The following is a 14,334-nucleotide window of genomic DNA, read 5'->3' on the forward strand; positions in this document are numbered from 1 at the left end:
ATCATAGAGCAAGAGATGAACCAGTTCTGACAAAGGAACACTGTTAATAAATCTTAACCATGTGGTCTCAACCCATGTCACTTATCCACAGAATTCTTGAGCGTGGTCTTGTTAGTTTTCTCATTATTTGAGATAACCAATTTGTACCTCGCTATTAACAGGTCTTTATCAAATGCCTACTATGAAGGCACTGGGTTGGTTGCCAGTGGTTTATCTTGATAGACAGAAAACACACACATATGTATGCTATTTCTATACACAATATACATAATCTATCCACATTTCATATCAAAATTACATGTAAAAATCTATACATATAAAAATATGCACACAACATAATAAAACAACATTAAGGTAGAAAATACTGCAATATAAACAGTAGGGCAAAGAACTGATTTCCTTCAGATTCTTTTGAGGGGTGCTGGGTATCAAACCGTATTACTGCGTTAACTCTCCAAACTCACAAAGAAGCCATTAGAATACAAGCTGGAATTCAGAGATAACAGGAAGATTCTGGGCCAGTGATAGAAAGTTCACCTGACACAGAACGAAGGAGAAGTTCTCAAAACAGGACGACGGTGTGGACAAATTGACAAAGCAAGAAAGGTGCTTGTCGAGCTTCAGGGACTACCTAAAGTCCAGGATTACGCACTTATAAGGGAAGTGTTTTAGAATGAGTAGAATGAAGGTTTAATGTGGTTTTTACAATTAACCTGGAAGATCAAATTAACTAAAAAAGGAAGTCAACCATAATCCTGAGACTATTGCAGTGCCCGAGGAGAGAGAGATAAGGTCTTAAAAACTCTATTCGGTAAGTAAGGTATTGGCAGAGTGGATGGAAAGAAACTGATGCTTGCCTGGATGTGGAAAACGAGAAAGGAAGCCAGAAGGACTATAAGATTTCAAGCTGGAGAGTGAGCTTCCCCTCGGGAGAATGAATTGGGAAGACTAAAAGCACAGAATTTAGTGAAGAGCAAAGCCTGAGTCACTTAAGATGGGTTAGGTGAAGGGAACATTCTGGAGCAGAATTATAATAGACATTTACGACAAAAACTCAGGAGAGAGGTCAGTTGGAACTGGAATTATAGGTCTGGGACCCAACCCTGTAAGAGGACATACAGTAGGTGCTAACAAAGGGGATATGAAACCAGCCCTGGTCAACAGCAATGGCAAATAATAATATGACTGATTATTGAGAGAAGTCCAGCAACATTGTCACTCATGATCTACACGGGAAAGAGAAAGAATAAATTGTTGGTGATGAGGTTACACTTTGGGAGGGAGTAGGTGGGTGTGTGTGGGAGCACCCTCATAGAAGCAGGGGGAGGAGGGATAAGATTGGGAGGGTTTCCAGAGGGGAAACTGGGAAAGGGATAACATTAGAAATGTAAATAAAGAAAATATCCAATAAAAGAAAAGAAGAAAAAAAAAGAAATGTAGTGGTGATAGCCACTGACGATAACTAAGTTGAGGGGAACTGGATCAAGGGAGAGTTAGTTTTCCTTTGGGATTTGATCACAGTCCTCGATAGAAAGAATGTGTAAGACTTATTGAAAAGTCTCAGAAAAATGAGAGGCAGAAGAGGTTGGGATAAAACCCAGCAATCAGTGGCATGAGAAAGGAGAGAAGATGATAGACTTTAAAGTAAAAGGAGAAGACGTTCTTCAGATAGCTGCGTCTTCTCCTTCCACTGAAGGCAGATAGGGATTGATGTGTACAAAGCTGAGAAAGGGAAGGACAGAGGGGACTAGAGCAAAATCTTAGACATGACATCGTAAGACTGTTGTTTCTGTCCCAGATGCTAGCTCAGGTTGACCTCTAGACCCCTTCCAGACTCTTCTATCATAAGCAGTTGGAAGATTAAATGAGATAATGCCTATAAATTACACAGCATCCCTCCAACAAGAGAAGTTAGATACACCCTACAGGAAATATAATATGGCATGGATAAGAGATAAGAAGGCAAGGCATGGCTAAGCATCAAGGAGGGCAAGTTCAGAGCAACAATATATAGCAGGGCCAAGTCCGCACGGGCTTTGTAATTTGCTTCAGCATATGGGAGCAAAGCAAGGGGATTCTGTCAGGGCAGTGCCGAAGACAAAAGGCTGGAGAAATCTAGGTAAGGACCATTTTCATTTTTAAGACCTTTGTAGGCATCTTATATTAGGAAGTCACGTGATTTTTATATAAAAGAAAGGTTTTTGAGCCACTAGCAGAAAAATATTTTACTTATGCTAAAGTTAAAACCAGATCTCAAGACCCTCACAATAAAGACCAAATCAGACTATTTTGGGGTTTTGTGTGTGTGTGTGTGTGTGTGTGTGTGTGTGTGTGTGTGTGTGTGTACCCACTCACACATATGTGCCAGAGACAGAACCTAGAGCCTCACACACACTAAGCAAACACTCGATCAATGAGCTGCATCTCTACTTCAATGTATTTTACAAATAGCTAGATAATTTTTTTTAAATTTCATCTTTCCACAGTTTGGGGCCCTTTCTACCCAGGGTCCATACTTAATGAAAGCATTGGCTTTGACTGCTATGCCTATAGTATGAAATCTCTAATAAAGAGGTCCCTGAAACAGTGGTTCACGGGTCGAAATCAAGCATGGAAGGCTGTAAAGGAAGGAAAATAGTGAGACAGACAGAGGTTTGAGCATCTGAGGAATGGGAACAGGTGACAGCTAAGGATCAGCGATCAGTGCCTCAGACCCTGTGCGTAGGAAGCGGACTCTAAATGAATGAATCTGAGACTCTTGGCAAATTCTTCAAGGAGACAAAGAAATGATAATGCTTGGGGTGCCGGGTGTGCCCAACTTTTTAACTCGTTGCTGGACCTTCAAGGGACTGGTCCCAGTGACATCTCCCACTGCCCCATTGTGACCAGTCAAGAGCTCCTCTTGATTGTAAATACAAATGCCATGCTTGCTCTGTTGGATCCCCAAACTTCCGTTACTGTTAGAATTCTGGGTGAGAATTGTCTACCTTAGCTCATGTGCCCTCCCGCCTAGAGTGATTGATTTAAAAGCAGCTTGCATCCCGGAAGCTCAGTGGAGCTCCGCAGAGCAGCAGTTCTAAACTTTTCAGTTAAATTTCCGGAACCAGAGCCGGGGGTGCCCTTTCCCTGGAAAATGGCAGAAGTTAACCAGCTGAGACGGTTCTGGTACGTAGCACGCTATACGTAAGAGATTCCAAGGCAGAAAAATACTCAAGAGACTCAAAGGAAACTGGCCAGGTGACCACTGACTTGCTAAGGTCTCTGCAGCTGAGAGCCTGCCTACAATTTCCAGCATGCTTCGGGCTACACCTCGGCCAACTGACAGTACCACGCACCAATGGGAGAACCCTATCTGAGTTTGGGGTGGAGTCCGTCCTGCGGCACTCAGCGCGGCCTTTTCAACGACCCAGAGGCCTCTCTGGTGGCAGCTCACCTTCGTCACGCCTACCACTTTATGCCGCTCACTCCCAGACTCCTCCTCCCAATCATGCACGAGACCCTCCCTTGGTCCCTCTTCTTTCGCCGCGCGAGTGGCCAGAGAGGATGTGGAACTTGCTGAGCTTATTGGATGACAGTGATGTCACTCAGGAGGAGAGCGACGAGGCCCTCTCCTTTCGGACGGTGATTGGATTCTTCGGAGCCTACCTGGGCTGGGATTGGTGTGAGGCGGGGCGACAGCTTTAGGGCCTTCTGGGCAACCCAGACAGAAGGCTGCACTCTCACACTCTGGGAGAGCCTAAGGACACCTCATCGCCTGGAGGGGAGGGTGCGCTTGTGGCGTGGTGGGGGCGGGACCAGTGGGGCGGGAGGGAGGGTGGCCTTGGAGGAAAAGAATTGCTGGGGTCAGGGTGATGGTGACAGAACTAGCTGGGGACTAGATCTAGAAGCGCTTGCGAGGAGGACTTGGGTGATCCAGGAAGGTGTGGACGTGACTGGTGTGGGATGCAGTGGAAAGGAAGGGCCAAACCACGAATCCGGAGTAGATCTGTGAATGGTTCCTCAGAGGCGTTCTCTTTCTGGTTGTCCTTTTATTTGGCAACACGAGAGTCCTCATGGTCTGTGTTCAAGTTCTTGGAACTCTGTCTTTGGGTGAACTTAACCTGCATTATAGCACTGCCCAGGGCCTGTTCTGATACTGGGCACATCGGTGGGGAAGATGTCAGAAAACAGGAAACCGCTTCCAGGTTTTGTAAACAAACTCCAAGATGCGAGCGCATCTGGGAGCTCAGGCAAGACTCACTGTCCTTCATGTCTGAGGCTTTTCAAAGTCCCCAGGCTCTTGCCTTGCTTGCACACGGTGTGCACCTCATGTCTGGAAAGGCTGGATCCATTCTCAGTAGTGGACATCCGAGGGGGTGACTCAGACACAAGCTCTGAGGGGTCAATATTCCAGGAACCCAAGTCATGCAGCCTGAAGCCACAGATCGGCATCCTCTGTCCAGTATGTGATGCTCAAGTGGACCTGCCCTTGGGTGGAGTGAAGGCTTTAACGGTAGACCACCTGGCCATGAATGACGTCATGCTGGAGAGTCTGCACGGGGAAGGCCAGGGCCTGGTGTGTGACCTGTGTAGCGACAGAGAAGTAGAGAAGAGGTGTCAGACCTGCAAGGCCAATCTCTGCCACTTCTGCTGCCAGGCTCACAGGTAAAGAGGGAACACCCCACTTACTGTGGCCAAGAGTGGGGTGCAAGGATAGCAAGACACAAGTCCCTTTGGTGTCAGAAGGAAGGCGTTCTCACGCACTACCAAAATGCAAAGAACAGTACACTGTGCAAGCACATCGCAAGCTTTAGAAGGGATGACAGCACAGGTAACCCGATAGCTGCAGTAACAAAAGCACTGCTTGATCTGACGTAATTCATACCGAAAGGTGGGTGCTACTTCACCCCCATTGACTAAATGAGGAGGCGGAAGCTCAGCAGAATTTTGTGTTTCGCCAAAGTCCCACAGCTGGTGAGCATGTAACTGAACTGAATCCTCAATTCAGACCTCGTTCTTCTAGGCTCTTTTTATGAAACACGCGTCACCTCGGTGTAGCTGTCAGTAGGCTGTGCCTTATGTCAGACATCTGACCCGGAGAGCAGGCTGGGAATAGGGGTGTTTTGTCTTTTATCACAGTCAAGGAATAGTTTGTTAGATGAGTTAGTCTTTGTCTCCTTTTCTCTTCCTTCCCACTCTAGTGCATCAGAACTCAAAACAAAACTAAACAAGTTCTTTCTTTCTTTCTTTGAGTTCTGACCTCCCTTTGTTTTCTGGCCTTCCCAGCAGAGCAGTTGTCTTTGCTCCCTATTTTTAACTTGTGTCATTATCCCTATGACTGTCTTGTTGCCAGCTCAACAGCTGACCCATTTTCCCTGTAGCCACACTTGTACCAGAATAGGCACACACACTTCAAGATGAGGGGGGTGTTGCCAGGGAACTCTTCGAGCAGTCACTGCATTTCCTTAGAGATTGCCCGGAGCCTTCTAGAAATCTATAGGAAAGAAGGAGAGAGCTTTTAGTACCCATTGATTTCGCTTTCTACTAATGCTGATGACTCTTGAGGGGAATTCGGGCCTGCCAGTGTATGTGCTGGCCAAAGGAATTGCTTTACTAAAATGTTAATTAAACATGAGATGAGTTTGCCAGAGCCAACTGGCTGCTTTCGCTGCAACATAGATCCATCTGGCATGGTTTATCACTTGGTGTTAGCCTTCCACCCTGCTTTAGGAAGTGGGCTGAGACTCTTGTCTAAACTTACCAAATTAACTCGGGTGACAGTCTCTCGGAATATAGCCTCAGCACTGCAGCGTTGAAGATGTACCCCATGCCAAATTGGAGTATTTATGAGCTGTGTCCTGAACAACAGCACAGATAGGCATGTGCTTCCCCGTGTGGAGAAAAACGAAGCAAAGAGGATCCCGTAGCTTTGTGTATGTTCTGAGGAATGTGACTCAAATCTACTTCACCCCTAGAACCTCTTTGCCAGACTGTCTTCCCTCTAGAGTTATTCCCTGTCTTCCTGTTCCCGACTGCTTCCTTCCAGGCGGCAGAAGAAGACAACGGATCACACCATGGTGGACCTGAAAGACCTAAAAGGCTACAGTCGGGTTGGAAAGCCTATCCTATGTCCTTCCCACCCTGCCGAGGAGCTGAGGCTGTTCTGTGAGCTCTGTGACCGGCCGGTGTGTCGGGACTGTGTAGTTGGGGAGCACCGAGAGCACCCCTACGACTTCACCAGCAACGTCATCCACAAGCATGGAGATTCCGTGCGGGAGCTGCTTCGAGACACCCAGCCCCACGTGGAGGCCCTGGAAGACGCCCTGGCTCAGATCAAAAGTTCGAACAACGCCCTCCAAGAGCGCGTGGAGGCGGTGGCAGCTGACGTCCGAACGTTTTCTGAGGGCTACATCAGAGCCATCGAGGAGCATCGGGACAAGCTGCTACGACAGCTGGATGACATACGGGTCCAGAAGGAAAACTCTTTACAGCTGCAGAAAGCACAGCTGGAACAGCTGCTGGCTGATATGCGGACTGGAGTGGAGTTCACTGAGCACCTGCTGACCAGCGGCTCAGACTTGGAGATCCTGGTCACCAAGGGAGTGGTCGTAGAGCGGCTCAGGAAGCTGAATAAGGTTGAATACAGTGCCCGCCCAGGAGTGAACCATAAGATCTGCTTCTCCCCTCAGGAGAAGGCAAGGTGCCAAGGCTATGAAGTATATGGGGCCATTAACACGCAGGAAGTTGATCCAGCTCAATGTGTCCTTCAGGGAGAAGGTAGGGAAGCATTTCTCAATGGGATTGAGAGAGCAGTGCCTAGGGACCTGACATTTAAAGAATTGTGTTTTGCTGTCTGGGGGTATAGTGCCATGGGTAGAGTGCTTGCCTAGTTTGCAGGAAGCCTGGTTCTGATCACTAGCACCACACAAACACATGGCCACATACGCTTTTAATTCTAGTACTCGGCAGGTGGCTTAGAAGTTTGAGGACATCTTTGGATGCCCAGCAAGTTTGCTAGCAGGCTGGACTATACAAGACCATGTGTCAAAAAGATAAGATAAATGAGGCTTGATCAGCAAGGCATCCTGGTTTTAAAGGCAGTGGCCCCTTGCCTTGCCCTTTTTTTTCTCATGCTCTGGGCAGGCTAGAGTTACTAATCCTGGGGGTAGGCTTGAACCTTTTGCACTTCAGAAAAGTAGATGCTCTCAAGAACCTCAAGGATCAGGCTTTGCTTTGGGGATAGAGCCTGGCCATGCCCACAGGAGATAGCAGTACTGACTGGAGCAAGGCAGACTCCCTGCTCAGAGGCATACCCAACACGTCCTGGTGCTTAGATGCTGTGTGGAGGGTTACAGAGCAGTGAGGAAGACACGGTCACGCCTTCCTTCCCTACCATTTGGATTCACACAAACTCTGTCATTGGTAGTTCAAGATTTGGTAGGTTGGCAGGGTTTGTTTGGGGGTGTTTCATTTGCTTTGGCTTTTGAGAACAGGTCTCATTATGTAGCCCTGGCTGACCTGGAACTATGTGGAACAGACTGGCCTCAAACTTATAGAAACCAACTAGCTTCTGAATGCTGGCTTTAAAGGTGTGCAGCACCAGGCCCATCTCAAAATGGTCTCTTTATACCAGTGTTCTGTTCTTAGGGGAAGCATGTTATTCAGACATATTTCACAGATCCCTCCTGATGGGGAAGTTTGTCTTTGAGCTGCCTTCATTTTAGGGAGGAACTCCTGACTCTTTGGGAGTCAAGGATCACTCTGAGACTTTTTCCCAGAAGTACCCACTAAATCGGGCATGGAGTTTTGGGAGTTTCCTAACACGATTCCCCCCCAATGCCCCCATGGGCCTCTGTATAATACCTGGTAGTTCACAAACTGGACATGAGAAACCCAGCTTTGTCTTCATGCTGGCCTACAAGCTGTAGCACCATGGAATTAGCTTCTGAGTTGCACAGGCTCTCACAACAGGGAAGTTGCAAGCTAGACTTTAGTATCCTCTACCTATTCTAGGAGGACCCAGGGCCTATAGAAGACAGTTTTGGGGATACCAGTCTCTTGCAAGCCTAAAGGGTGCCTTTGGCTACCTAGAAGAATCCTGATTTTTGCAGTTTCCTGGGGGCCGGAGTTAAGATGCAGAATCCTGTGCGATCCCAGAGCAGCTGCTAGTGAACCATTTAGCCCAGGCCTGGGGGAGGGGATGAGGGAAGGGTGGGTGCCTATACCACATGGGGAGAACAGGAAGGGAACATGGTGGTCCTTAGAACAGCTTTCTTTGGTCTGACTCGGGGAGATGGCTTCTCCTGGGAGGTGAGTGCTTACAGTGTGTTTGTCTTTTGCAGATCTCCATAGAGCTCGAGAGAAACAGACAGCCTCTTTTACCTTGGTCTGTAAGGATGCCACGGGAGAGAGCATGAGCAGGGGAGGAGACAACGTCCGTGTGGAAGTTGTCCCCAAAAATAAGAAGGACAGGTGTGTGTGTTCAATGTATCATGTTCGGTAGGCAGTGAGGGAACAACGAGGGTCGTTGAGTTACAGGAGACAGAACTGGGCTCTCATCTCATGGTGCCATGATGCCAGGAGAAAATGATTCCACGCCATCAACCAAACTCGTTTCCTTCTGTAGGATTTATGGCTGGCTTCAGCCCTCTCTCAGTGTAGTCTCCCCTGCCCCAGATTGTCCTTGTTCTAAACTCTGAAGTGGACGGTTTTGTTGTGTTTTTAATGAGTACAGAATCAGACCCTTTTTCTGAAACCTAGCCTGTTTTCCTAATACATTGTTTCAGGATCATGTTTGTTTATATACATACATACATACATACATACATACATACATACATACATACATGTTTTTATATATGTATATATATGTGTGTGTATGTATGTAGGTATGCATATATGTGTGTATATACTGCAGTTGGATCAAGGGCCCACAGAGCAGGGAGTAGACCGTGTCCTGGCTCTCAGGATGTTAACGTGGACTGACGCTGTTAGCCTTCAGTCTCAGGAACGTTTATGATTCACATTAGAGGCACTGAGTGTGAATGCTGCAGAGCCCCAGTCTCAAATGGGGCAGCTAGAGCAGGCTTGTGAGAGGGGTTGGCCTTTTTTTATTAGTATTTTATTTTTTAATTGGATATTTAGTATTTACATTTCAAATGTTATCCCCTTTCCCAGTCCCCTCTTCCATCCTCCCTCGCCCTGCTTCTATGAGGATGCTCCCCCTCCCACCCACCCCCTCCCACCTCAACACCCTGGCATCCCCCTACCCTGGGGCACCAGGCCTTCACAGGACCACCTTCTTAACCCTTTCTGTATTCAGTCCGATCAGAACAGTGGTCCAGGACAACAAGGATGGATCCTACCGTGTTTCCTACACCCCCAAGGAACCTGGCGTCTACACTGTGTGGGTTGGCATCAGAGAGCAGCAAGTGCAGGTGAGGAAAGGCCCGGCACCCACCTTCAGCTCCAGAGCTCTCGGGTCTTATCGGGCCGGCTGCATAAGGCTTGGAGTCAGGTGTCCTTTCTTCTTCATGGTGGACACGGCCCAGATCCTGCAACTTGTGTTCTTACTGGTGTGCTCATGGCCCTAAGAACGCTGCCTGTTTCACCCCTGGCATTTACATTTTATCCTCCTGGTTAGTTTATCCACATTCTCAATCTGGGGAAGATGGCTTGACCACAGTTGAGTCTGCTAATAGACAAGCTCACACATTTAACAGTTCCACCTTTCCACACCGTGGGCCACCGTTGTCAGGGTTACACTCCTCCTATCATGTGACCAGTCATTTATCTGCCTAACCGTCAGCCCATAGGATATGGATGTCTAATCACAGCGTGTCAGGGATGGGTCAGATGTCCTTGTATACTTCCCTGGCATTTTCTTCAACGCCTGCTCAGATAGCTCTGACAGTACATCTGTAACCAGCCAACCTTGGAATCTGAGCCTGTTACTTTATCATTGGGTGGTTTTGTTTCATTTTGTTGTTGTATGAGGTAGGGACAGAATAATCCACAGGCTGGACCTCAGTTCACTGTGTAGCCAGGCTGGCCTTGAACTCTCCATCCTCTTGTTCTGACCTCCTAAGTGTGGGAATCACAGGATGCACCAGTCATGTTTGCATCCGGGTTATATTTTAGAAAATGTCTGTTTGCCAGCCCTCTCTTACTGTGACAAAACACCTGAGCTGTGAACTTGAAAGAAAGAAAGGTTTGTACTGGCTGCTCACTTCAAGGCTCAGTTCCTGCCTTCCCTCCAAAGGAGGGAGCCTCTGACCCTGGGAACTTCCAAGACACCAGGCTTCCACACGGGCTTTTCTCAGACGATGTGCTTCTTACACGAAGACAGGAAAATTCCAATACTTAATAAACATTTGTATTTATCATAGGAAGAGAAATTAAAATACAGAAGTTATCCTTGAAGAAAAGTGGATAGAGTTACGACTTAGACTCATTAGCCACATGTATTAAGGCTTCTCTCTTCCATGTATCTCCACACCCTGCACTAACAGGCTGGGCGATTGGGTTTGTGTCCAGGGGTAGCGGGAAAGGTGCTAGCCGAGAAGCACCACACGTGTCCTTTCTTGTGGTTGTGGCAGCCTAGTGACTACCCCATAGCTCCTGAAGAATTGAGACTAGGACTCCTAGAGACTGCAGTCAGTCACACAGAGGCCTGAGTCAGTGACTAATGTGGGTTCCACTCCCACTTCATGCAAAGCTGTAAGGGAGGCAGAATCCATGAAGAGTTTGAACCACGTCTGAGCTAGTTCACGTCACTGAAAATGGAGCTGACCTATGAACTGTCTTCAGTGCCCAGAAGTTCAGTAGCTACATGCACAGTGACCTGGTGAAATGCGGCTCTGGCACTTAGCAGGAGGACTGCACACATCCAAGCCCAGTTTAACTCACTTTATTTGCCCCTATCGAGCTAAGTCCCAACCCAGGTATACTCCTGCCCCGAGTCCTTGTCCGCCCTGTGACTTAGAACCTGCTTATCATGCACTGATGGCTCAGCACATCCCGTTGATGTCTGAGGCGCTATTCTTTGGCCTGAACCCCTCAGGGCTCACCGTTCAATGTGACCGTGAGGAGGAAGCATCGGCCGCATCCAGGCGTGTTTCACTGCTGCACCTTCTGTTCCAGTGGAGGCCAGAAGACTGCACGCTGTGCCTGCGGAGGCACCATGCCAGGTAAGCATGGCCGGTGTCCTCAAGCCCGCTGGCCCAAGCAGCAGCAAGCAAGGGGCCTTCCCTTCACTGCCTCACAGCGCTAGGTCAGGGGGTTCAGACTGAGGCTTTTCTTATAGAATCCGAGCCTCTCGTGTAGAGGCAGGACAGATACCCTGTACAGCAAGTCTCTTGTTCTGAATTAAAATGACAGGCTTCAAGGTTCACCAGTCCATGGGCCTTCTGACCAGAATCTGGGGTTCTCAGATTCAGTCTATACCCATTCTGAGTACTGAGAAATAGAGATCCATATAAAAACCGTGGGGACCAGGGGAGTAGATGACTGAGCAGTGTCCTTTGGACCTCCGGAAAGAGTCCTCTGTTGTAGTAGTTGTGGTTGTCGTTCTATCATGGGGCTGGGGGAGATCCAATCATGAGAGCACTGGCTGCTGTTCCAGAAGACCCAAGTTCAGTTCCCACCACTTGGGGCTCACAACTGTTGATTACTCCAGTTAAAGGGATTTGACGGCTCCTTTCTGATACCAGCCTCACACATGGTACATAGACATACACGCAGACCAAATGCTCAATACATATACATAGAATAAAAAAAATTACTTCATCATGTTTTTACTTTACTAGTGGCCCACAAAGTGAGCTTTAGTACCCCTCCATGTAACCAATTCAGGATGTCTCCTTTTCCATTAATCTACCCTTTTATTTTCATGTCACTCACTGCATATAGTTTAGATCCAACCCAGTTTATTTAACAGCTGAAGTGCAAACTAGTTCACCTGGAGGTTGCAGTTTGGACAGTTCTGAGAGCCTGGCCGGGCCTGGTGTCCAGAGAGTTCTGATTACAGCGGACTGAAATAGGCAGTTCCTTTGTGGAGATCTTGACTGCTTAAGTCTGAATGCTGCCAGGTTTAGCTTTGTACAGCTGGACTCTACTTTCCTTTGTGCCCCTCCCCTTGTATTCTGCAGGTGGGTACCTTGGCTGTGGCCATGGACACAAAGGCCACCCGGGGCGTCCACACTGGTCTTGCTGTGGGAAGTTTATTGAGAAGTCAGAGTGTTCGTACTCAACTGGGCAGAGCGCACCGAGGAGTCTGCTTAGGACCGTGGCACTCTGATGGCTTCCTGGGGACAAGTTGGGCCAGGTAAACCTGAAGTTAGCATGACTTCGGATGTACAGAGAACCCAGAGCTTGAGTAGTTCCAAAGAGACTGACAGAATTAAAGACAAAGTGCTTTCTAACGTCAGACTTCAAGTGCTTTTCTATGTGTGAGCGTCTCACCTGTACCATGGCGGGGTGCAGGCCATCCCCCCACCACTCTTCACGGCAGGGAAGCATCGAGGTGTCTGTGGAGATCGTGGACCCTTCCTTTCCATTATATTACAACCTGGGGTTTATCCCTGAGCTAGAGTAAGTACTTTTCCTGGAGAAGGAAAACCCTTTGTCCCGTCATTTTTTCGTTGGTATACTTTCAGAGTTTTTCCTAGTGCACGGTTTATGATGATTATAGTGTTTTTGCTGCTTAGGTGAGCGCCTGTGTGATGCTCATGTGTAGGGCACACAAGTGGACAGTTAATACGGAGGAACGCTGTGGCGAGAGCGCAGCCATCTGTTCTTACACCAGATCACGGAGGCCTCCATCCACACAGCTCCGACTTAATAGATGGTCTTTGCTGTGTCTCTGCCCTGCAACAACTGAAAGCGCGGACGCTGCAGGGCACCCCCTAGCGGCTACAGGATTTTAGGAAGAAGACAGCACTCCCTCAGCCTGCCAAGGTCTTCCCTGTAGACATTTTGTGCGTTCTGGGATTCCTGGATTCTTACATGGCAGGAAACTCAGAACACATTAAAGTGAATTACTGAAATTTGCATTATAAGATCTCTTAGGGAGTGGTGACTCATTGGAGTGGTGGCTTGGGTAAAACAAAGGAAGTGAAGCACTTAGATGACCGCTGTCAGGTCCCCACAGGTTACATTTCCTTCTTTTAGCTTTAGACATTAAAATACTTTCTTCCTTTTCTGGGAACATTCCCCTCGAGCTCCTTTCTGTAAGCAAAATCTGATGTTCCCAGAAGACACCACTGCTCACCACCCTCCAGCTGGTTGTTTGCTCCTCACTGTCTGTGCCCCGCCACACACACACACACACACACACACACACACACACACACACACACACACACACACACAGAGTCAGAGTCCGTGCCTCTTGAGCCTGCTGTCGCTGCTTTGAGGTCACTGGTTCTCAGCCAGGGTGGGTTTGCCCCACCCCACCTCCCTGAGGCATGTCTGGCAGAATCTTGGAGATATGGGTTCTAGCAGCACTGAGTAGGACCACAGGTCAGTTTATTAAACTGCAGGATAGTTTTCTGCAGCAAATGGAGCATGTTCTGACCCCCTGCAATGCCATCCTCCGTCTGATGAGGGTCACTCCTGTGTTCTGCTCGACCGTTCCCTCCCAGGCTCCTCTGCTCAGCCTTGCACTGTGCTGCTCTCTGTCCTCTCAGTGGGGTTGAAGAGCAGTCCTTCCATTTCTCACCTCTGTTCACAAGACCCCCTTCTGACCTAAATACCACCTACACATGGTGACTTCCAAGTCCCCTCCAGGTCCAGTCTCTAGATGATGATGATGTCCAATGGCTTACATCTCATCTCCCCGTGTGTGTCCAGTAAGCACCTCATTCAAATTCAAGTGACTTCCAGGGTCCAGTTCTCACTTGCTCCTGCCTGCCAGCACCAAACGGCTTCTGGAGTGCCCCTCACACTTGTCTGTCCTCAGGTGGGGCAGCTCTGGAAACTCCTTAAGTGTCACACACCATATCCAAACCACTGGTAACTCCTGTCAGCCTGCCTTCCACAGCACATCTGACTCCTGCTCTCTGCACCCACGGCTACCATCCTGGATGAAAAGCCAAGCCTTCCCACCAGAAGGCTTTGTCTGTCTGCTAACCAGCCCGCTTCCACATCAGGTCGTTCTGCTGAGTCCCTCCAGTGTCCCCTCATCTTACAGAACAAAGTCGGCACACAGGCTTCCTGTTACCATGTGTCACTGACATGGTCTCATCCATGTTCTGTCCAGGCAGTGGCCCTGCCGCTGTTCCTCACGCTCAGCAGCCTCATCTTGGAGCCTTTGTAATAACGCCTTCCATCTGACATGTCCTCCTCCAAGATGCA

The 14,334-nt window shown here is 48.4% G+C and overlaps 1 protein-coding gene across 3 annotated transcripts; it reads left to right on the forward strand.

Annotated features, from left to right (window-relative positions):
- The first annotated feature begins 2,934 nt into the window (after window positions 1–2,934).
- On the forward strand, window positions 2,935–12,406 carry Trim45 (tripartite motif-containing 45). 3 transcript variants are annotated; one of them, XM_039102062.2, is made up of 7 exons: window positions 2,935–3,621; window positions 4,394–4,644; window positions 6,026–6,756; window positions 8,322–8,451; window positions 9,302–9,416; window positions 11,042–11,168; window positions 12,129–12,406. In XM_039102062.2, the coding sequence occupies exons 1-7, from the start codon at window positions 3,544–3,546 to the stop codon at window positions 12,275–12,277; spliced, it is 1,581 nt and encodes a 526-aa protein (XP_038957990.1). In that variant the 5' UTR covers window positions 2,935–3,543; the 3' UTR covers window positions 12,278–12,406. The 3 variants fall into 3 exon arrangements, 2 of the variants coding, with proteins under 2 accessions (XP_038957990.1, NP_001099923.1); NM_001106453.1 differs by lacking the exon at window positions 2,935–3,621 and having other exon boundaries at window positions 3,711–4,644; window positions 12,129–12,405; XR_010063591.1 differs by lacking the exons at window positions 2,935–3,621; window positions 11,042–11,168; window positions 12,129–12,406 and having other exon boundaries at window positions 3,781–4,644; window positions 6,026–6,679; window positions 9,302–9,320.
- Window positions 12,407–14,334: the final 1,928 nt, after the last annotated feature.

This window comes from Rattus norvegicus, chromosome 2 (assembly GCF_036323735.1).
Source record: "Rattus norvegicus strain BN/NHsdMcwi chromosome 2, GRCr8, whole genome shotgun sequence".
Taxonomy (NCBI): domain Eukaryota; kingdom Metazoa; phylum Chordata; class Mammalia; order Rodentia; family Muridae; genus Rattus; species Rattus norvegicus.

Excerpts from the sequence above, each read along its gene's own strand:
- Trim45 (NM_001106453.1), top strand. The coding sequence starts at position 4,157 with ATGTCAGAAAACAGGAAACCGCTTCCAGGTTTTGTAAACAAACTCCAA. Across the intron at positions 6,757-8,321 it reads ATGTGTCCTTCAGGGAGAAG|ATCTCCATAGAGCTCGAGAG; the intron begins GTAGGGAAGCAT and ends TGTCTTTTGCAG. Across the intron at positions 9,417-11,041 it reads TCAGAGAGCAGCAAGTGCAG|GGCTCACCGTTCAATGTGAC; the intron begins GTGAGGAAAGGC and ends TGAACCCCTCAG.